At 52.0% G+C, this 23,093-nt stretch overlaps 1 protein-coding gene across 2 annotated transcripts in view; it reads left to right on the forward strand.

Annotated features, from left to right (window-relative positions):
* Positions 1 to 23,093, forward strand: part of PTK7 (protein tyrosine kinase 7 (inactive)) — an 85,606-nt gene that overhangs the window by 47,955 nt on the left and 14,558 nt on the right. Inside the window, exons 2-17 of one of the 2 annotated variants that reach the window (XM_004044048.5) lie at positions 4,976 to 5,263; positions 5,726 to 5,828; positions 6,229 to 6,419; positions 6,510 to 6,660; positions 7,970 to 8,118; positions 8,375 to 8,641; positions 14,795 to 14,928; positions 15,082 to 15,217; positions 15,352 to 15,471; positions 17,609 to 17,758; positions 17,872 to 18,022; positions 18,114 to 18,241; positions 19,365 to 19,568; positions 20,404 to 20,559; positions 21,151 to 21,383; positions 22,568 to 22,648. In XM_004044048.5, the coding sequence (XP_004044096.1) occupies positions 4,976 to 5,263; positions 5,726 to 5,828; positions 6,229 to 6,419; positions 6,510 to 6,660; positions 7,970 to 8,118; positions 8,375 to 8,641; positions 14,795 to 14,928; positions 15,082 to 15,217; positions 15,352 to 15,471; positions 17,609 to 17,758; positions 17,872 to 18,022; positions 18,114 to 18,241; positions 19,365 to 19,568; positions 20,404 to 20,559; positions 21,151 to 21,383; positions 22,568 to 22,648 (2,642 nt within the window). The remainder of the gene's footprint in view (positions 1 to 4,975; positions 5,264 to 5,725; positions 5,829 to 6,228; positions 6,420 to 6,509; positions 6,661 to 7,969; positions 8,119 to 8,374; positions 8,642 to 14,794; positions 14,929 to 15,081; positions 15,218 to 15,351; positions 15,472 to 17,608; positions 17,759 to 17,871; positions 18,023 to 18,113; positions 18,242 to 19,364; positions 19,569 to 20,403; positions 20,560 to 21,150; positions 21,384 to 22,567; positions 22,649 to 23,093) is intronic. The other variant, XM_063707615.1, reaches the window with a different exon arrangement.

The raw sequence follows: 23,093 nt of genomic DNA on the forward strand, positions 1-23,093 counted from the left end.
TGGAGCTGACTGCCTCCGGGGTCACGTGGCCTGCATCTCCATGGGGGCTTGTGTGCAGTGGAGGGGGTTGCATGGCATGGCCCGGTGGCAAAAGAGGAGGCAGCCTGGGGAAGCCCAGGACCTTTCCCAGACCACAGTCCTGGGTGCATACTCAAGTCAGGGGGTGGGGACAGGAATGTGCTGGTGACTACATCACCTTGAGGCAGGTACCACCTCAATCCCAAACCGCCTGCCTTCTTCTCTGTCATTGCTGTCCTCCTTTTCTTGTTATCAGCAAAGCTTCTGACAAAGCAAAAGTAGAGTCCCTTACTTCCCAGCTCCTTTCTTGGAGTCTGACCTTTCTGCCAGGTCTCCTTTGTCTGCTTCCCCAAAACAAAACAGCGGACCAAAGCCAGGCACGGTGGCTCATGCCTATAATCCCAGCACTTTGGAAGCAGAGATGGGAGGATCGCTTGAGCTAAGGAGTTCAAGACCAGCCTGGGCAACATGGCAAAACCCTGTCTCTATAAAAAACTAGCTGGGCATGGTGGCACACGCTTGAGGTCCCAGCTACCTGGGAAGCCGAGGTGGGAGGATCACTTGAGCCCTGGAGGTCAAGGCTGCAGTGAGCCGTGATGGCACCACTGTACTCCAGCCTGGACAACAGAGTGAGACCCTATCTCAAAAATAGCCCAACAACAAACAACAGGCCAACGTCCCCTGCTGCAAGCTGGGCAGATGGCCAGGCTGGGCACACCACAGACTGTCTTCTGAGCAAACATGGGTGCCGCAGCACTGGGCCAACCTGAATAAAGAGCCTCATGGTTGAGGTGTGTATAGCAGGGGCTGGGGGCTTGGAGCAGACCTGGGAGCTGCATTCTCTGCCTTTTGAAACATCTGCTGGGCGGGGTGGCTCATGCCAGTAATCCCAGCACTTTGGGAGGCCGAGGCGGGCGGATCACCTGAGGTTGGGAGTTCAAGACCAGCCTGACCAACATGGAGAAACTCAGTCTCTACTAAAAATACAAAATTAGCTGGGCGTGGTAGCTCATGCCAGTAATCCCAGCTAGTTGGGAGGCTGAGACAGGAGAATCGCTTGATCCCGGGAAGCAGAGGTTGTCGTGAGCTGAGATTGTGCCATTGCATTCCAGCCTGGGCAACAAGAACGAAAACTCTGTCTCAAAAAAAAAAAAAAAAAAAAAAGCAAAAAGAAACATCTAAAGTCTGTCCCAGCCAAGCACTAACCAGGACCTGCTGTGAGCTGACGTCAGGACAGAGGCCCCCTCGGGGCCAGCTTTGATGTTTCCCAGGCCCAGTCGTTGGGGCACAGGGGGCTCTGAGTGGCAGTCTGGGAATGCAGCATCTCTCACCACAGCTATGGAGCAGTCCAGTCCCAGCCCCAGGAGTGGGTGCTGGAGGCTGAGCTGGGGGTGGCCGAGGCTGAGCTGGGGTCTCTCTGAGTCACGCTGTCTCTTCTCCCAGCTTGGGTTTCTGTGGCAGGTGGTCTGTGGTTCCTGCAAGCTCAGGGCCCCTTCCCCTCTATCCCACCCACCACCTGCTTATTCCCTTCAGACTTCTCTGCTGTGGCGGCTCCTTCCCTGGCCAGGGTCTGGGAGTGGTCCTGGCCCTTGGCAAGTGGAGAGCCTTCTAATCTTCTTAGAAGTTGAGTCCTTGAGCAGGAGGGGTGATCATGAGAATATTAACAGTAGCTGCCGTTTACTGAAGATGAACCCTTTGCAAGGCACTTCATGTATGTTTCCAGGTTTACAACTCATGACAGCCTTGTGAGAGAGGCAGAGGAAGCTGAGACACAGTCTGTGTTACTTACCCAAGGTCAGACACACTGAGTGTAACAGGTCAGGATCTGAGCCCAGCCTGTCTCATTCCAGCCCCTTAGCTGCTCCTCTGTGTGGGTGAGACTCCTGGCTCCCCACCGTGTCTGCAGAAGCTGAGCGAGGAAGTGGGGGCTTGTCCACACTTCGAAGGCAGGTGATCTCTCTTTGGTCTTTGACAAGCCTCCTGGAGTTGTGGGTCAAAGATCCTAGGATTTTGGGCAGGGCGCCATGGCTCACATCTGTAATCCCAGCACTTTAGGAGGCCGAGGTGGGTGGATCACTTGAGGTCAGGAGCTCGAGACTAGCCTGGCCAACATGGTGAAACCCTGTCTCCACAAAAAATACAAAAATTAGCCAGGCGTTGTGGTGCGTACCTGTAATCCCAGCTACTCGGGAGGCTAAGGCATGAGAATCACTTAAATCCGAGAGGTGGAGGTTGCAGTGAGCCAAGATTGCACCACTGCACTCCAGCGTGGGTGGCAGAGTAAGTAAGACTCCGTCTCAAAAAAAAAGAAAGGTCCTAGGATTTTGGTGAGTCACATTTGCAGAGGCCCACTGGGGACTCAGTCTGATTCTGCCCATCTGCGTCATGAGAGGTGCTCCAGAAGTACCCCGTGAACCAGTTCTTGCCCCATGCTTCCTCAGAGGTCACTTTGGTTCAGGCAGTGCTTGCTGGGTGCCTTTGTGTGCCTGACATTGTCTGCAAGAGGTGTGTCCACACACTACCTGGCAGTCGGGAATGTGACTCCTCATTGTAGGATCAGATGCTTCGAGGGTTGTTTCTGAGTCCCTGGGCGGGGATGGGAAGAGCACAGAGTTGGTTTCTTTGGGTCATAGTCCTGGCTCTGCCACATATGAGCTATTTGATCGTGGGCAGATTCCTTCTTGTGCCTGGACCTGGGTTTACCCATCTGTACCACGGTGCTGAGCAGGAACAGAGCCCTATTCCTGTGGATCATTTGGAAATGTGTAGGGATGTGTTTGAATTGTCACAATGCCGGGAGGGCAGATTTGTTAGCTTGCACAGCAGGTGGAATAGCCCACCCAGAGAACCATCAGTGCCACGCTGAGAAGTAATGGGCTGCTTGGAGCTGCTTCCAGCTCCATGACTGGGTTTTGTGTCAGGAGATGTGGGCTGGCACCTATGAGCATGTTGGGAGATGGACCAACACCAGGGGCAGCCCCTCATCTGGACCCAGCCTGGGGGATCCTGGAATTGTCTTGACACTAACTTTATGAGGAGACTGATTCTCATGCCGTAAAGAACAGAACCCCACCTCCAGGGACTTGGAAGGGGCTCTGTAGGCCAAGATTAGTTTCCAGTGGTTTGGGAAGGGATGGAAAAGACTCCGTTAGTACCTTTCTACCCTTGCCCAGCCAGTTTGGCTCAAGGCAGAGCCTGCTGCTTCCAGGTAGCAGTTCCAGGTGGCCCATTTCTTCTTCCGGGGGCAGGGGGATCAGGGAGTCCTCTTCTGTGTTCAAGGCCCAGTGGCTCCAGGCCTCTGCAAGTCGCCCACGCGGGCTAGGAACAAAGTCCAGTGTGTTGCTCCTGCCGCCGCCATAACCATGCCACCCACCTGCCCGGCTCTGCCCTCTGCCTCCCTAAACCCATCTGCCATACAGTATAGGCTTCTTCCTCTTTCCTTTGTTCCCACTGACTGCGGTTCCACCTTTGGTTGCAGGGACCCTGTGGCCAGAGCTGAACTATAATGGTGCAGGAAGGGGAATGACTTCAAGTGGAACTCTGGAACCACATGGCTCTCCTCTTAACACAGAGAAGCTGACCTTGGCCACAGATGGATTTTCAGGGATAAAGAACAGGACATGGGGCTGGGTGCGGTGGCTCACGCCTGTAATCCCAGCACTTTGGGAGGCCGAGGCGGGCGGATCACGACGTCAGGAGATCGAGACCATCCTGGCTAACACCGTCAAACCCCATCTCTACTAAAAATACAAAAAATTAGCCGGGCGTGGTGGTGGGCGCCTGTAGTCCCAGCTACTCAGGAGGCTGAGGCAGGAGAATGGCGTGAACCCAGGAGGCGGAGCTTGCAGTGAGCCAAGATCGCGCTACTGCACTCCAGCCTGGGTGACAGATCGAGACTCCGTCTCAAAAAAAAAAAAGAACAGGACATGGGAATGACCTTGGCTTGTTTTTGGCAATAGCCCAGGTTTCTAGAGAATCTTGGCTTCTCCAGTGATGGGTTGGGTTTTTTCAAAGAAGCGTCTGGGAAACGTTGGGCTGCAGAGCATTTGCGGATGAGATTCAAAGCATCCCATCTGTGGCCACCTCTGATGCTGGCACCGTCGAGGGGCGTGAGTGAAGCCATCTTTCCAGGGTGCTGTTTGGGTCATGATTTAACTTTACTAAACCTCCTGAGTCTATATTGGGGGAAGGTGGCCTGCAGTGTCCCCGGCTCCTCAGCCTGGCATCAAAACCTCCTGTGATCTCACCCTGCAGGCCCAGACTCTCTTTTGCTAGGAAGCCTCCCTGTGCAGCCAGCCCTTAGGGATCCCTTCTTCCTTCGTGCTCAAGTCACTACTGCCTGCCCACCCCATTCATTTGGCATTTATGTGACTGTAACTGTGTTCTGTGTGCCCCTCTAGTCTTCAGACCTCTTGAGGAGAGGCTGCTGTGTCTTTGTATCCTACAGAGCACTCAGCACAGTTGAAAAGCTCTTCAGGGGGCTGGGCGTGGTGGCTCACGCCTGTAATCCTAGCACTTTGGGAGGCCGAGGCGGGCAGATCACCTGAGGTCAGGGGTTCAAGACCAGCCTGGCCAACATGGCGAAACCCTGTCTCTACTGAAAATACAAAAATTAGCTGGGTGTGGTGGCTCATGCCTATAATCACAGCTACTCGAGAGGCTGAGGCAGAAGAATCACTTGAACGCAGGAGGTGGAGGTTGCAGTGAGCTGAGATCACACCACCACATTCCAACCTGGGTGACAAGAGCAAAAAAAGAAAAAGAAATCTCAAAAAGAAAAAGAAGAAGAAAAGTTTTTCAGGGGACTCTTGCAATTGTGGCATCATGATCCTTCACACCTGCACTTACTGGACGCCTCCTGTGTACACAGCCGCTTTCCTCCTGTGCACAAGGTGGCCTGTGTTAGGACAGAGGCTGCAGCTCCCCCTGACCCTGCCTCTCCCATTTGCATCTACAGGTACCCAGACAGCCATTGTCTTCATCAAGCAGCCGTCCTCCCAGGATGCACTGCAGGGGCGCCGGGCGCTGCTTCGCTGTGAGGTTGAGGCTCCGGGCCCGGTACATGTGTACTGGCTGCTCGATGGGGCCCCTGTCCAGGACACGGAGCGGCGTTTCGCCCAGGGCAGCAGCCTGAGCTTTGTAGCTGTGGACCGGCTGCAGGACTCTGGCACCTTCCAGTGTGTGGCTCGGGATGATGTCACTGGAGAAGAAGCCCGCAGTGCCAACGCCTCCTTCAACATCAAATGTGAGAGCCAGGGGGGCTGTGCCCAGTCCCCCTGTCAGACCCTCAATGACTGAGGCCTGGGGGATCCCTCCCTTACCTCAGCTTCTCCCATTTCCAGTTAAACGGGCCAGGCAGAATGCATTTATCATCAGCTCTTTTTGCTCATGTGGATAAGAGGAAATTAAAAGTTATATTTTTTCCAAAAATTTTTCCTTCAAGTCTGGGACCCATTTATCTGCTGCATGCTTGTGCAAATGGAAAGGGCGGCCGAGCCCTTGGCCAAGTGTCAGACTTGACCTGCCAGGGACCAGGCAGGCACTTAGTATCTGGTAACTGTAGCCCCAGCCTCAGCCTCCAGGGCTTCCTTGTGTCTGTTGGCACAGAGCCTCGAGGTTGCACGGCTTCCTGCTTGCACTCCTTGCCCTCTGCCTTCCCGCCTTTGCCCTGCTCTGCCCCTCACTGCAACTGTGGCCTCTGCTACAGGGATTGAGGCAGGTCCTGTGGTCCTGAAGCATCCAGCCTCGGAAGCTGAGATCCAGCCACCGACCCAGGTCACACTTCATTGCCACGTTGATGGGCACCCTCGGTAAGGAGTCAGGGAGGTGGGGATGAAGAGGGTTATTCCGGACAGGGATGTCTCCCGAAATCTTGGACTCTATGCGGATGTTACCTCGCTCCATTCTGTGACCACTCGTTCCACCACCACGGTGCTCTTCACCCTGCCTGCCCCCAGATATTGCCCTATGCTGGCCCCTGGTGGCCTGAAGAGTGAGCCACATTGTGTGTAGAGCTGGGAGATCTAATATCAACTTGATTCTGCCCCTGAATCAGAATTACTGTGTGCCCTTTTGCAAGTCCCTTCCCTTCCTCAGGCCGTTTCTCCATGTATAAACTGAAAGGTCTAGCCCTGACCCTCTGATTCTGTATCCTCTCCACTGGCCACTGAGTACCCCTCCCCACCACTGCTGACTGTGTCTGCCCTGCAGGCCCACCTACCAATGGTTCCGAGATGGGACCCCCCTTTCTGATGGTCAGAGCAACCACACAGTCAGCAGCAAGGAGCGGAACCTGACGCTCCGGCCAGCTGGTCCTGAGCATAGTGGGCTGTATTCCTGCTGCGCCCACAATGCTTTTGGCCAGGCTTGCAGCAGCCAGAACTTCACCTTGAGCATTGCTGGTGAGCCTGGGGTGGGGGCGGAAGGGATGAGGTGAGGACAGGAGGGCCTCACCACCCAGGCTGCCTGCTCCCCCATCTTTCCCTCTCCAGATGAAAGCTTTGCCAGGGTGGTGCTGGCACCCCAGGACGTGGTAGTAGCGAGGAATGAGGAGGCCATGTTCCATTGCCAGTTCTCAGCCCAGCCACCTCCGAGCCTGCAGTGGCTCTTTGAGGATGAGACTCCCATCACTAACCGCAGTCGGTAAGGCATCTGGCTGGGAGCATTCCAGTACCATGTACCACACACATGCATTCTGTAGAAGGGGGTGCGATTTGTATCACAGACATCACAGGTTTGTACATGTATTATTTCAAATTTCCAAGAGACACAGTTGAATGTTTTGCTTTTACAAGATGAGTCTGACACAGGGAAGAGTCTCTGGGAAGAGCCCTTTTCCAGTTTGCACAAAGGCACTCTGAGCTAGTGATGGTTCCACTTCTCTCTCCCCACCACCCACATGGGTCTTCTGGGATGGAAGGGTAGAGACCCCAGGGATGAGAGAGACACAAGAGACCTAGGTAGTCAGGTGGTCATAGTCTAGATAGCGTGATCCAGTGTGGCAAAGACATCACACACACACACACACACACACACACACACACACACACACTTTTTAGAGGAAGCAAACACCTCTAAAAGGTTCCAGCTCTACTGCAGGGACTTCTGTTCTTGCCTGGACACTAGGAGAGCATAGAACACCTTTGCAGTGTCAGGCATGACCATGGTCCTTGGGGGTGTGGCTTCCTAGGCTAGGGGCTTGGATGCCACTTGGCTTCAGCCCTGAGGACATCATCAGTAGCCTGCCTGGTATGGCTGAGGGGTATCTGACCCTGGAGCTGGGTGCCCTATCAACGTGGCCCTGTGGGAAGGTGGCTCCCCTGTCTCGACAGTTGCACATGGTGGTTATTCTGTGTATTAGTCCATTTTAATGCTGCTGATAAAGACATACCCGAGACTGAGCAGTTTACAAAAGAAAGAGCCTCACAATCATGGCAGAAGGCAAGGAAGACCAAGTCACGTCTTACATGGATGGCAGCAGGCAAAGGAGAGAGAGCTTCTGCAGGGGAATGCCTCATTTTAAAACCATCAGATCTCGTGAGACTTGTTCACTATCATGAGAACAGCACGGGAAAGATTTGCCCCCATGATTCAGTTACCTCCCACTGGATCCCTCCCACAACATGTGGGAATTATGGGAGCTACAATTTAAGATGAGATTTGAGTGGGGACACAGCCAAACCATATCACTCTCTCTCTCACCTGCATTGCCATTTGCCTCATCGCTTCCCGAGCTGATCTCCTGTAGTTGGAACACACACCTGCACGTGCACCTGAGCAAGTGTATGCAGGTACACACACCAGTGTGGAGTGTCAGCTTCCTTCTCTCTGCCCTGTTCCTGGTCGATTCCTTACTACATTTCCGACTTTGCAGGAAAGGGGTTCCCTTGCATTCCTTTCCAGAACTAGGCCTATTGGCCACTTTCTCCAAATTGCACTCTCCCCTCTGCAGCCCCCCACACCTCCGCAGAGCCACAGTGTTTGCCAATGGGTCTCTGCTGCTGACCCAGGTCCGGCCACGCAATGCAGGGATCTACCGCTGCATTGGCCAGGGGCAGAGGGGCCCACCCATCATCCTGGAAGCCACACTTCACCTAGCAGGTGAGTCTCTGGGTCTGGGGTGCTGATGTGGGAGGCTGCCTTTAACATTTTTGGCACATAGAGATTTAGGCTTCTGTTTTTACTCAGCCGCTTGGAGGGCAGGGGAAGAAAAGGATGCTGGGAGTAGGAAGAGGAGACGCAGAGGGCTGCAGGGGAGGGTTTGTGCTGGGAAAGGGCCTAGGCTTGCTGTGGGAGAACATCATGTACCCTGAGACCCACAATAATTGGGCCATTCCTCCTACTTATGTCCTTGCAGAGATTGAAGACATGCCGCTATTTGAGCCACGGGTGTTTACAGCTGGCAGCGAGGAGCGTGTGACCTGCCTTCCCCCCAAGGGTCTGCCAGAGCCCAGCGTGTGGTGGGAGCACGCGGGAGTCCGGCTGCCCACCCATGGCAGGGTCTACCAGAAGGGCCACGAGTTGGTGTTGGCCAATATTGCTGAAAGTGATGCTGGTGTCTACACCTGCCACGCGGCCAACCTGGCTGGTCAGCGGAGACAGGATGTCAACATCACTGTGGCCAGTGAGCACCTTTGCCCTGAAGGTCAAGGAGAGGTGGAGGGGAACACAGGTCTGGGTGTGATGGACAGAGGCTTCCCTGGTACTCACCTGAGGCCCTCTCAGTTCTGGGCCCTGCAGGCTTGGGAATCAGTTCACTACTGGGAGTCGGTGTAGACAGTAGAGAGCCAGGCACAGGGGTTAGGGTGGGTGCTCCAGAGGAAATAGTGACAGCCCTCACAGAAAAATGGTCCTCTGGGTACAGAGGAAAGAGCAATAGACTAGGAGTCTAGAGACCTGGGTCCCACTATGCTCCCAATGCACAGAGTGACGATGGTAGCAAATCACCCACCTTACTGGGGTTCAGTCTCCTCATCCATAAAATGGAGCCAGTAATCTACTACCTACCCCACAAGGTGGTTGGAAAGGTCAAATGAAGTAGATGAAAATGATTTTTCTTTTTTGGGAGGTAATAGTGGACAAAATTATAGGTGAGTTTTAATTTGTTTTAGTTTGTTATGCTTTCCAAATTTCTTTACTAAACATATTACTTATGAAAAAAAAGAGGGGGAGAAAAGCAAGACATATGACTGAAAGTACACATGATAAACCCTTTATATCAGGCCGGGCGCGGTGGCTCATGCCTGTAATCCCAGCACTTTGGGAGGCCGAGCCGGGCGGATCACAAGGTCAGGAGTTTGAGACCAGCCTGACCAACATGGTGAAACCCCATCTCTACTAAAAATACAAAAATTAGCTGGGTGTGGTGGGGCACACCTGTAATCCCAGCTACTCAGGAGGCTGAAGGAGGAAAATTGCTTGAACCCAGGAGGCAGAGGTTGCAATGAGCTGAGATCGCACCATTGCACTCCAGCCCGGGCAACAGAGTGAGACTCCATCTCAAAACAAAACAAAACAAACCTTATATCCTCACTACAGGCATAGGGATTTATTTGTTTACTTATTTCTTTATACCATGCCTTGTTCCAAACCTTTTGTGGTAGTTTAAAAGGATACACAATAAAAATTACAGTATGCACATAGAGACACACATACATACAAGCTATTTTGCAATCTGCTTCTTCCACTTACCTTTATGTTACTATTATCTTTCCGAGTGGGTAACTTTGCAAAAAGATTTGAATATGAAAGTGGCTTTGTAAATGTGAAGTTGTGATGCTAGTATTCCCATTAGGATACTGAAATCTTAGAAGACATGCACCTATACTCAGGCCGTGATTTGGGTGGGAACCACAGCACACGTGTAACAAGTGCTCAGGACACTCACAGTGCAGGTGCAAAGGCAAGATGCACAGTCAAGCCTTCCTCCAGTTGAGGTCTGAGAATCACCTGCTTTCATTAGGGATACTTTTTCTTCTTTTGTTTGAGACGGAGTCTCACTCTTGTCACCCAGGCTGGAGTGTAGTGGTGTGATCTTGGCTCACTGCAACCTGCGCCTCCCAGGTTCAAGTGATTCTCGTGCCTCAGCCTCCCAAGTAACTGGGTTTAAAGGTGTGTGCCACCACACCTGGCTAATTTTTGTATTTTTAGTAGAGGCGATGTTTTACCATGTTGGCCAGGCTAGTCTCAAACTCTTGACCTCAAGTGATCCACCTGCCTCGGCCTCCTAAAGTGCTGGGATTATGGGTGTGAGCTGCCATGCCCGGCCTCATTAGGGATACTTTTTAAAACACAGGCCAGGCGAGGTGGTTCACACCTATAATCCCAGTGCTTTGGGAGGCCGAGTTAGGAAGATCTCTTGAGCCCAGGAGTTTGAGACCAGGCTGGACAAAATAGTGAGACCTTGTGTCTACAGAAATTTAAAAAGTTAGCTGGGCACGGTTGCTCACGCTTGTAATCTCAGCACTTTGGGAGGCCGAGGTGGGTGGATCACGAGGTCAGGAGTTCGAGATCAGCCTGACCAACATGGTGAAACCCCGTCTCTACTAAAAATACAAAAATTAGCCGGGCATGGTGGCACTCACCTGTAATCCCAGCTACTTGGGAGGCTGGGGCAGGAGAATTGCTTGAATCCAGGAGGCAGAGGTTGCAGTGAGCTGAGATCGTGCCATTGCACTCCAGCCTGGGTGACAGAGGGAGACTTTGTCTCAGAAAAAAAAAAAAAAAAAAAATTTAACCAGGTACGGTGGTGCACACCTATAATCCCAACTATTTGGGAGGCTGAGGCTGGAGGATCATTTGAGCTCGGGAGCTGGAGGTTCCAGTGAGCTATGATCACACTACTGTACTGGAGCCTGGATGACAGCAAGACCCTGTCTCCAAAAAAATGTCTAAGACATTGCTGGAGCCTTGAAAAAAAAGAAAAAAAAAATGCAGAATTCGGGGCCCCACTCCACAGCTTCCAACCCAGGCTCTAGGGGTGGGACCCAGGTAGATGTGTATTTAACAAGTGCTCTGGGTGATACTTCATGTGTGTTCAAGTTTGGGAACTCTGGCTTTGATCAGTCATTCCACAGATGCTGACTGAGGCTGACACTGAGCCACGCCAGTGTCCCTTGCTGTGCTCTGAGAAGGAGGCCTGTGGCATTTGAGAGTGTGTGATGCAAACAGGGCCAGATGAGGTGCTGGGTGTTAGAGGGTAGAGCCCAGAAGACGGAGAGCTCTGGGAATGCATTCAGTCAACAGAGATTTGTTGAGCACCTTGTGCTAGCTGTTCCCAGTACTGGATGCAACTGTGAACAAAGCAGGCAGAAGCCCCTCTCCTTGTGGAGTTCATATTCTAACAGGGGGGACAAAGCCAGTAAGAAAAACTATCAAATGAACAAATATAATTTTAGGTGCCAGTAGAACAAGGGAGAACAATGAAATAGGGCAAGTGATAGAGAAAGGGCAGGGCCAGTGGGAGTTTAGGGAAGACTTCTGTAAAAGGTGCATTTGAGCTGGTATTTAAATTAAGAAGGGAGCCAGCCATGTGATAGGCCCTGAGACAGAGATGGGCTTGTATGTTGGAGGAACAGTAGTCGCCTGCGTGGCTTGAGTTGAATAAACAATGGTGAGAGGGGTTGAAGTTGCCTGAGAGGTGGAAACTAAATTCCATAGGCCTTGTAAAAGCATAGTAAGGACTTTGGCTTCGGCATCAGTTATCCATTGCTACATAGCAAACCACTTCAAAACGTGGTGGCACTTTGGGAGGCCGAGGCAGGTGGATCACTTGAGGTCAGGAGTTTGAGACCAGCCTGGCCAACATGGTGAAACCCCATCTCTACTAAAAATACAAAAATGGCTGGGTGCAGTGGCTCACGCCTTGTAATCCCAGCACTTTGGGAGGCCGAGGCAGGTGGATCACGAGGTCAGGAATTCGAGACCAGCCTGACCAACGTGCTGAAACCCCGTCTCTACTAAAAATACAAAAATTAGCCGGGTGTGGTGGCATGTGCCTGTAATCCCAGCTACTCAGGAGGCGAAGGTTGCAGTGAGCCGAGATTGCGCCACTGCACTCCAGCCTGGGCGGCAGAGCGAGACTCTATCTCAAAATAAAATAAAAAATACAAAAAAAAAAAATACAAAAATTATCCAGGCATGGTGGCACATGCCTGTAATCCCAGCTACTTGGGAGGCTGAGGCAGGAGAATCGCTTGAACCTGGGAGGTGGAGGTTGCAGTGAACAGAGATCACGCCACTGCACTCCAGCCTGGGCGACAGAGCAAGACTCCAACTCAGAAAAAAAACCCAAACCGTAGTGACTTGAAACAACAAACAACAGCCGTTGACATGCTTATGATTCTGTGGACAGGTTCAGGTGGGCCCGCTTGTCTACCTGGTGTGCTATCCGCTGGGTGTACACGTTTGCAGTCAGCTGATGGGTGAGCTGGCCTGGTCCCTGGCGGCCACACTCACCTGTCTGGCAGTTGACTGGGGCTATTGACCAGGGTGCCTTAGTTCTCCTCCACATGGCATCTCCAGTAGGCTAGCCCAGGCTTCCTCACCTGGCAGCTGGGTTCCAAGAGGGCAAAAGTGGAAGCTGCAGTACTACCACTGTGTTCTGTTGGACAAGGGAAGTCACAGGCCACTCAGATTCCAGGGACTAGAAAAATACACCATGACCCAGTTCAGTGGCTCACGCTGCAATCCCAGTATTTTAGGAGGCCAAGGTGGGAGGACTGCTTGAGCCTAGGAGTTTGAGACCAGCCTGGACCACATAGCCAGACCCCGTTCTCTACTAAAAATAAAAAAAAAATTAGCTGGGCGTGGTGGTACGCGCCTGTGGTCCTAGCCACTTGGGAGGCTGAGGTGAGAGGGTTGCTTGAGCCTGGGACGCTGAGGCTGCAGTAAGCCATAGTGGCGTGACTGCACTCCAGCCTGGGTAACAGGATGAGACCCTGTCTCACACACACAAAAAGAAATAAACTCCACCTCTTGATGGGAAAGTGTCAACATCACATTGAAAAGAGTTGAAAGGGATGGGAGGATTGTTTATAACTATCATTGCAAGCAGCCTATCACACCACATTGGATGGGAAGGTCTTGCAGGGTTTTGAGTGGAAGACTGATTTTTCAGAAGATCACTCTGGCTGTTTTGAGACTAGAATGTTAGGGCCAAGAGTATAAACAAGGAGACCCATACTAAGTAGATGACTATAATAGTCTAGGGGAGATACTGAAGGAGCTTGAACAGAGGCAGTAGCGGTGGGGGTGAGAGGTGGTCAAATTCAGGATATATTTAGGAGCCCCAGTACATAGGGTTTGGTAGAATGAGTGTGATGGGGGTGGGGTATAGGGAGAAGACAAGGCTAGCTTTTTGGCTTTCTTAATTGACTGGATAGTTCTGTTGACTGAGATAGGGAAAATGAATGAGCAGGTTTTGGGGGAAGTCAGGTGTTCTCTTTAGCACACGTAAAGTTTGAGATGCCTGTTGGATATCCAGTTGGAAATGCCAGTAGGCAATTGGATTTATAGGAATCAGGATGTAGTTTTGGGAACCAACCATTCATGTTGTATTGAAGGTTGTGGACTGGATGAGTGAGTGTTGCTAAAACAGAACAGATTTCTGAGGACTGCGCCTTGGCATTTTATGGTGTAATAAGAAGAACAAGGGTTTCAGAGTCATACAGACCAGAGTTTTAAATTCTGTCACTATTAGGTATTAGCAAATCACCATTCTTCTTTTTTTATTATTGTTATTATTATTTTTTATTTGAGATGGAGTCTCACTCTTTCACCCAGGCTGGAGTGCAGTGGCGTGATCTCAGCTCACTGCAACCTCCACCTCCCAGGTTCAAGCGATTCTTGTGCCTCAGCCTCCCCAGTAGTTGGGATTACAGGTGCCCGCCACCACACCCGGCCAATGTTTTTGTATTTTTAGTAGAGACGGGGTTTCACTATGTTGGCCAGGCTGGTTTTGAACTCCTGACCTCAAATGATCTGCCCGCCTTTGCCTCTCAAAGTGCTGGGATTACAGGCGTGAGCCACTGTGCCTGGCCACCATTACTTCTTTGAACATCTGTTTTCTTAGCTGTAAAGTGGGTGTTGGAATACATACCTTGGGGGGTTTGTTTTTTTGTTTTTTTAGAGATGGGGGTTTCACTCTTGCCTAGGCTAGAGTGCAGTGTCTTACAGCAACCCTCCCGCCTCGGCCTCCCAAAGTGCTGGGTTTACAGGTGTGAGCCACCACTCCTTGCCTACCATAGGGGCTTATAACTAAGATAATGTTAACTAAGTTAATTAATGTGACAATTAACTAAGATAATGTTCAAAAGGGGCTGGTGGCCGGGCGTGGTGGCTCATGCCTATAATCTTAGCACTTTGGGAGGCTTGAAGCCAGGAGTTTGAGACCAGCCCGGGCAACATAGCAAGACCCCATCACTACAGAAAATAAAAAAATTAGCCAAGTATTGTGGTGCATGCCTGTGGTCCCAGCTATTGGGAGGCTGAGGTGGGAAAAATCACTTGAGCCTATGAGTTCGAGACTGTAGTGAGCCATAATTGTGTCACTGTACTCCAGCCTGGGTGACAGAGTGAGAACCTGTCTTAAAAGAAAAATAAATAAATAAAAAGGTGCTGGCACCTGGGTCTTCCTGAAAGGGAAACTGCTGCCATCTGAGTAGCGTGGGGCTTCTGAACTCAGGGCCTAGAATGGTAGTAGGATTTCTTGGAGATGGATCCTTTGGTTTTGGAGACCTGTGAAGCAGCCTTCACTGTTTCCTTCCTGTCTGTCTAGCTGTGCCCTCCTGGCTGAAGAAGCCCCAAGACAGCCAGCTGGAGGAGGGCAAACCTGGCTACTTGGATTGCCTGACCCAGGCCACACCAAAACCTACAGTTGTCTGGTACAGAAACCAGATGCTCATCTCAGAGGTGAGAAAGAAGAGTGTTGCTAGTGGATGGGCGGGGCCTTCCCTCCACTTGCCCTCTTCTGTGCTCACCTCCATAGCACTCTTACCCTGGAGGCAGCCTCCAGGGAGAGGTGGGTGTGGGTTCAGGCTCTGAGGCCTCTCACCTGTGCTGCAGGACTCACGGTTCGAGGTCTTCAAGAATGGGACCTTGCGCATCAACAACGTGGAGGTGTACGATGGGACATGGTACCGTTGTGTGAGCAGCACCCCAGCCGGCAGCATCGAGGCGCAAGCCCGTGTCCAAGTGCTGGGTGAGCCAGCATGTCTTGGGGGAGCACCCTTCCTGGCTAGGCAGGAGAGGAAAGGGGAGGGAGCAGCAGGCCTGGCCACGGCCTCTCCAGCGGCCCCAATTCCTCCTCTTTCCACCCACCCTCTGCTGAAACAGAAAAGCTCAAGTTCACACCACCACCCCAGCCACAGCAGTGCATGGAGTTTGACAAGGAGGCCACGGTGCCCTGTTCAGCCACAGGCCGAGAGAAGCCCACTATTAAGTGGGAACGGGCAGGTGGGTACAGTGCCGGCATAGGGTGGGGGCAGGCAGGCAGTTCACTGATCAGATACATACCTGAGGGCTGCTGGGTGCCCCGCACTGTGCCAAGAAATGTGGAGATTAGACAAGCAGTGCAGGGCTGATGTATAGTTTAGTTAGGAAGGAAAAAGCCAGACACAGAAGAAGTCAGATTATAGCCTTGGACAACATGGAAGACGACTCAAGGCAACAAGTGATTGGATTGGTTCAGACAGTGCTGTAAAGTCCTCCCTTCCCCTTTTCCAAAATAGTTTATCTTTTCCAACATAAAAATTACATGGAGGCCGTGCACAGTGGCTCACGCCTGTAATCCCGACACTTTGGGAAGCCGAGATGGGTGGGTCACTTGAGGCCAGGAGTTTGAGACCAGCCTGGCCAACATGGTGAAACCCCATCTCTACTAAAAATGCAAAAGTTAGCCAGGCGTGGTGGCACATGCTTGCAATCCCAGCTGCTCAGGAGGCTGAAGCAGGAGAATCACTTGAACCCAGGAGATGGAGGCTGCAGTGGGCCGAGATCATGCCATTGCACCAGAGTCTGGCTGACAGAGTGAGACTCTGACTCAAAAGAAAAAAGAAACAAAAGTTACATGGGCTCCTTTACAAAATACTGGAAGAGGCTGGGCGTGGTGGCTCACGCCTGTAATCCCAGCACTTTGGGAAGCCGAGGTGGGTGGATCACGAGGTCATGAGATAGAGACCATCCTGGCTAACATGGTGAAACCTCGTCTCTACTGAAAATACAAAAAATTAGCCAGGGGTGGTGGCACGCATCTGTAGTGCCAGCTACTCGGGAGGCTGAGGTAGGAGAATTGTTTGAACCCAGGAGGCGGAGGTTGCAGTGAGCCGAGACTGTGCCACTGCACTTCAGCCTGGGTGACAGAGCGAGACTCCATCTCAAAAAAAAAAAAAAATATTGGGAGAAAAAATATACAGTCCTGCCATTTATCATCTTTGGGTGTATGTCTTCTTTTTCTGTGCATATGTTTTTCTTTTTTTACCTAGCAGTTTTATTGTATATATAGTTTCAGTTATTAAATTTACATGATTGGCTGAGTGTGGTAGCTCATGCCTGTAATTCCAGCACTTTGGGAGGCCGAGGTGGGAGGATCGCTTGAGCCCAGGAGTTCAAGACCAACCTGGGCAATATAGGGAGACCCTGTCTGTACAAAAAATTTAAAAAATTAGCCAGGCATGGTGGTGCATGCCTGTAGACATGCTTATTGTAGAATTAGACAATACAGATAACTATGTAGTTTTTAAAAATATTTTTTTAAAATTATTTATTTTTATTTTTTTTGTAATGGTGTAATTTTATACCCTTTTTTACTTACCATTGTCAAGCATTTCCCCACATCTTTATACACTCTTCATGAATATTTGTTTTGATGATCCTAATAATATTTCAACAATTGGATTCACTGTAATTTACTTAACTGTTCCTTAAATGTTGGAGATTTTGGTTGTTAACCACCCACCCACCCACCCCCTTTTTTTTCATTGCTGCAATAAACATCTTTAAGCCAAAGTTTTTTTCTGGATTTAGGTTTATTTCCTTTGGGAAAGATTCCCAGAATTGGGATAATTATGCACAAAAGGGGGTATGAACATTTTTATAGCCCTTGATGTGAGTTGCCAAATTGTTTTTTAAAAGGTTGGACCAATTTTGACATTTCCACCTAGAGTGAGAGAGTACAGTTGTAGATTCTGAGGAGGAAGTAGGCTCCCTCTGCTCAGGTCTGGGGGAACTTTCTGGGAGAGGTGAGGCTTAAAATGGATCTACAGCCTGGGATGGCAAAGAGTGGGAATGGGCTCTAGGAGGGAGAAGTGATGGGCAGCGGAGTAGGAACAGGGCCGATCTGGGCCCAAACAGAGTCCGGTTTGGCAGACGTGGAATGTCACACAGGGCAGTAGGAGGAAGAGGTGACACTGAAGAATTGGAAGAGGGGTAAATAACGGAGGGGCTTCTAACACTTGGCTCAGGAGTTTGGACTTTGCCTGTGGGTGGTCAGGAGCGATGGTGTGTTTTTGAGTAGAGGTGAGGGACTGAAGGCATCGCTAGCTGTCTGTGTAACCCTGATCCTTCCTATAATTTCCCGTTGTTACCCCTGCAGATGGGAGCAGCCTCCCAGAGTGGGTGACAGACAACGCTGGGACCCTGCATTTTGCCCGGGTGACTCGAGATGATGCCGGCAACTACACTTGCATTGCCTCCAACGGGCCGCAGGGCCAGATTCGTGCCCATGTCCAGCTCACTGTGGCAGGTGCGACCGTGGCAGGGCCCTGGGGCTGGGAGCGCCCTTTGGGGTAGCACCGTGTACCCTGCCAGCCCCTTGGCTTACCCCTCCCTGCGCCTCGCTGGTCTCTTTCCTTCCAGTTTTTATCACCTTCAAAGTGGAACCAGAGCGTACGACTGTGTACCAGGGCCACACAGCCCTACTGCAGTGCGAGGCCCAGGGGGACCCCAAGCCACTGATTCAGTGGAAAGGCAAGGACCGCATCCTGGACCCCACCAAGCTGGGACCCAGGTAGGGCCACCTCTCTCCCACACCCGTCCCTCCTCTCCTGCAGCCCCCCCTCCCTGCGAGCTGGCCAGCGCTGTGGCTTCTCCCCCGACAGGATGCACATCTTCCAGAATGGCTCCCTGGTGATCCATGACGTGGCCCCTGAGGACTCAGGCCGCTACACCTGCATTGCAGGCAACAGCTGCAACATCAAGCACACGGAGGCCCCCCTCTATGTCGTGGGTATGGGCTGGGGAGGGGTGTGCTGCACAGGAAGTGGTGGGCCCAGACGTTTGTCACCTTGTACTCAGCCCCTGTGTAAAGAACATGGCACAGAAGCCATTTTTGTGGCAGTGGTGGGGATTCGGCCGTCTCACCATGCTGCTGCACAGTCTTAGAGTCCTTGCTCAGAGCCGGGCTGTCGTTTATTTAACATCCCACGGTCGGTGTGTGTGTGTGTGTGTGTGTGTTGCGGGGGGGTTGGGGGGTGTTCTCTTGCTACAATGCTGCCTCCCAGGTTCCTGCAGCAGCCACACATATCTCTGGGTGGCTGGGGAGGAGGACCAGGTCAGAATGCAGTAGGACAAGGTTCTTTTCTCCAGGAGGCCCAGAGAGGATGATGGGTCAGGTAAAAGGCCCTGCACTTAACTCTCTGCCCCTGGGAGACTTATTTCTCCTCTGGGGACTTGTTTCTGCATCCACAGGTGAAGGTGGTTTAAATGAGACGCTCTTAAACTTTCTTGGTTTGGCAGCAGAGTTATTTTTCTAGACAAAGTATAATGTGAAAGTTTAAATGGATGAAAATGAACTGAGGAGGCCCCCTTGGTGGGAGCCACTGGGGTGTGTGTGGCAGGTGGGGGATCCTGCATGGTCTCCCTTCATTCCCCTAATGCCTCTTGAGGCCCCTCAGTGTGGGCCGTTAAAAGGCCCCTAGACCAGCAGATCCCTTCTGCAGATCTGTTTATTGAAAAACCTGCTCTGTGCCAGGCAGTGCCTGGAATTCTAAACCTGAAGCTCCCAAATGCTGCTCTCCGGGGCCTGGCTCACATTATCAAGTCACTTGGGAAGCTTAACAAATAACGTGGGTTTGTGGTAGCTCCTTGACAGGTGTGCTTATCCGTGTCGCCTGTCTTGGCTTCCGATGCAAAGCCAGCTTGGGAACCCCTGGCCTCATCTCCTTCAGAGTCTTCGTTTGACCTTGGTGGGGCATGAGGACCTGCTGGCCCTTGTTAAAGCCAGTGAAGGTGGTGACCCTCCCAGGCCATCTGTTAAGTTGCCCTGTTGATGGGGTTGGGAGGAGTTAGTAGAGAAGCAGGGCTTGTTTTGCTTAGCAGCCCCTGCCCAGACCCATCTGTGTGTCTCTCAGACAAGCCTGTGCCGGAGGAGTCGGAGGGCCCTGGCAGCCCTCCCCCCTACAAGATGATCCAGACCATTGGGTTGTCGGTGGGTGCCGCTGTGGCCTACATCATTGCCGTGCTGGGCCTCATGTTCTACTGCAAGAAGCGCTGCAAAGCCAAGCGGCTGCAGAAGCAGCCCGAGGGCGAGGAGCCAGAGATGGAATGCCTCAACGGTGAGGGGCCCTGGAGCGGGAGGTGGTGCCCGTGTGCGGGAGCTGACCGCCCTCCCGCGGCCACGGAGGGGAGAGCGCCAGCACTCTGGAAACCGAGCGGCTGTTGCTGGGTCCTGGAGCTGGGACTGCCCCACCCCTAGCGGGAAGCCTGGAGTTGGCCGATTCCCAGGGCCTCGTCTTCTGAGCAACCTGGCTTGAGACTTCTTCATTAGAGCCCCTTGGACCAGCTTCCTATGATTCCCTGCTGTTTCCTCCTCCCAGCACAGAACCACAGATATCATTAGTATATGTACACATGTTGCTGTTGCATGTCTTGTCTCCCTCTATGAGTCTAAGAGTTCCCCCAAGGGCAGTCTTTCTGTTTACTTCCCTTCTCCTATCCCCACTTCCTGGACTGGGAGCTCCCTTGAGGTCATTGCTGGGTCTCTCCTATCAGCTCAGGTGTTCAGGAGCAGAGGTTGGGTCTCCATTATTGTGATTTTCCCTTTGTGCCTGTTTAGGGCTTTGCCCAATAGGAGGCCCCATGAAAGCAAAAATCCTTATATGTAGCTATGGTATTGAAGGACCAGTGATTCAGATTAGACGTCTGCAGTTGGCTTCATCTCAAAGGTCATAATCAGCTGCGTCACTAAGGGGTCATACCCTAGGGGATAGCCATACATCCCCCACCCAGCCCCAGCCCCATTTTTTCATCATTTGGGCTTGCCCTTTCATGTGGAGCACTGTGATTGGACCCAAGTTGGCAAGAGTGGAAGACCAGGGGACAGAACAGAAATCCCCGTGGTGGCCAGAGTGTCAGGTCTCGTCGTGACGCTCTTGTCCTCCTTCTTCCCAGGTGGGCCTTTGCAGAACGGGCAGCCCTCAGCAGAGATCCAAGAGGAAGTGGCCTTGACCAGCTTGGGCTCCGGCCCCGCGGCCACCAACAGACGCCACAGTACAAGTGATAAGATGCACTTCCCACGGTCTAGCCTGCAGCCCATCACCACGCTGGGTATGTTGCCTTGACTACAGCTGCCCCTGCCTAACTACAAGTCACCCGCTGTGTCTTGAGGCTGGGTACGGGCTAGTGTTCTCAAGTCCCTGAAACCTAGAATGTTAGAGGTGGAGGGAAGCATAGGTAGAGATCTAGCCCAGTGTGGCCCCAGAGCCTGTTATTCACTGCCCTTTGTGCAGATTTTGTCATTCCTGTGTACTACCTGTGGTATTATTTACTTGATGTTTTATTTAAATTTAATCTTTAAAAAAAAACTAAGTTACCATTGTTCTAGGAAAAAATATGAGAAATCATGGGTTTGTCGTAGTTACGTTTTTTCCTAGCATACGTTAAGACATGTTTACCATGAGCCACCAAAAATTCTCATGCGAGTCACACTTTGGAAAATGCTGAATATTAGTCCCACCCTTTTATTTTGTTGCTGCAGACACTGAAGCCTAAGGAGGGAGGGGGTCACAGCAGAACCGGGTCTCGTGCCCAGCCCAGGTGGGTGGGTCCCCACTGTGGGAGAGGCTAGGCCCCTCCCCCAGGTCAGGAGCTGCCTCGGCCTGGGTGAAGGTGGCTGGCTGACTCAGACTGTACCCACAGGGAAGAGTGAGTTTGGGGAGGTGTTCCTGGCAAAGGCTCAGGGCTTGGAGGAGGGAGTGGCAGAGACCCTGGTACTTGTGAAGAGCCTGCAGAGCAAGGATGAGCAGCAGCAGCTGGACTTCCGGAGGGAGTTGGAGATGTTTGGGAAGCTGAACCACGCCAACGTGGTGCGGCTCCTGGGGCTGTGCCGGGAGGCTGAGCCCCACTACATGGTGCTGGAATATGTGGATCTGGTATGCTGTTGACAGGGGACATGGGGGTCTCGGGTAGGGAGGGCAGTGTCCTACAAAGGTGGGAGTCAGTGGTTGGAGCACCGTGAAAACCTTGTCTCGTGCAGTCTCAGCTGAGACCTCACCTGCCTGCTGTTACACTTTGCCCACCTTGTGATGCTCAGCTTCTGCCTTCCCTGCTCTTGGATGCCTGCTTTCCCTTTATCAGCACCCAGTCTTTCCATCTGTATCTCAGGGGGGTTGGTCCTAAGTTCTTCTGGGACTTCTCACTGTCACACTGCAGGGATGCCTTCCAGGTCATCTTCTCTGACTCTTGTTTTCTTTGGTTTGTTATTTTTTCCTCCCCAAAAGCTTGCCCCACTTGAGAATAAATATATCAGAACCCACTTTGCCTCCCTCCTTCCTCCTTCCTAGCACCACTTGTGACATGAGTGTTACCCCAGCCACCAGCCTTCTCCTCTCCACTCAGGGTGTCGTTCCCAGAGCTGCCCCTTCCTCTTCATTCCCCAGCTGGTCCTGGCCCTCACCCCATGGTCCTCAAACTGCTGCTTCTCAAATCCCTAGTTCTGGGGCAAGAGCGGGCAGGAGTCCTATCAGTCTTTCCATTAACAAGTACTTATGCGACTGGGCACAGTGGCTCACACTTGTAATCCCAGCACTTTGGGAGACTGAGGCAGGAGGATCGCCTGAGGCCAGGAGTCCAAGACCAGCCTGGGCAGCATAGCAAGACTCTGTCTCTACAAAAAAATTAAAAACAAGTACTTATGAATGCTTTATGTATGTTTCTGCTGCTGGCTTTCTCCTCTGTTTGTTTAGATTAGATTGTAAAGCTCTGGAGGACAGGGGTTTCCTCTCAAGAATCTTTGAGGACAGAGGGTAGGGGACTGTTTTCCTCTTGGCTCACTGAAGATAGGGGCTCTGTTGCCCCACCTGTCTGGAGGTTCCCCTTGGGGTAGAAATGCCAATTCTCCTCCTTTCTAACTGAGACAGCCTCTAGGAGGCGTCTCCTATATATTTTTAAAGTTCTGCACTCCCAGTGAACTTTCCCCCTGGGAAAGGGGCCCAGGCTAGCTTAGGCCTTCTCACTGCCTCCCCAGGCAGGAATTCTGCGAGCACCTGCTTGGTCTGAGGCTTTACAGCCAATGGCTGTGCACTGACCTGAGCGAGATGCCTGGCTTTTCCCTTAGGGAGACCTCAAGCAGTTCCTGAGGATTTCCAAGAGCAAGGATGAAAAATTGAAGTCACAGCCCCTCAACACCAAGCAGAAGGTGAGGACAGGGAGTGAAGGAGGGAGGGAGAGGGTGCCCAGGGGTGGGCCAGGAGCAACAGAGGCACCATTTATTGAGGGCTCTCTATGGGCCAGGCCCTATGGTAAGAACTTCACATGTGTTACTGTAATTATCACGGTAGTCCTCTGAAATATATACTACTATCCCCATTTTTGTGGATGAAGACATTGAGGCTTAGAAGGTTGTCTGACCTGTCCCAGGTCATGTAGCCTGGAAGTGGCTTTGCATTGCCATGCTGGCTTCACGGAGAAGAGCTATCCTCGGACCTTGCCTCTGGGCAGGAGCTTGCATTGGAGCAGGACGCCTGCCCACCTGCAGTGAGCTGTGAGCTGGAGAAGCAGCAAGCAGTCCTAGTGCAGGGGCCTGCTGGGCTAGCAGTGAGCTCTGAGCTGGAGAAGCAGCAAGCAGTCCTAGTGCAGGGGCC

Source organism: Gorilla gorilla, chromosome 5, assembly GCF_029281585.2.
Source record: "Gorilla gorilla gorilla isolate KB3781 chromosome 5, NHGRI_mGorGor1-v2.1_pri, whole genome shotgun sequence".
NCBI lineage: Eukaryota > Metazoa > Chordata > Mammalia > Primates > Hominidae > Gorilla > Gorilla gorilla.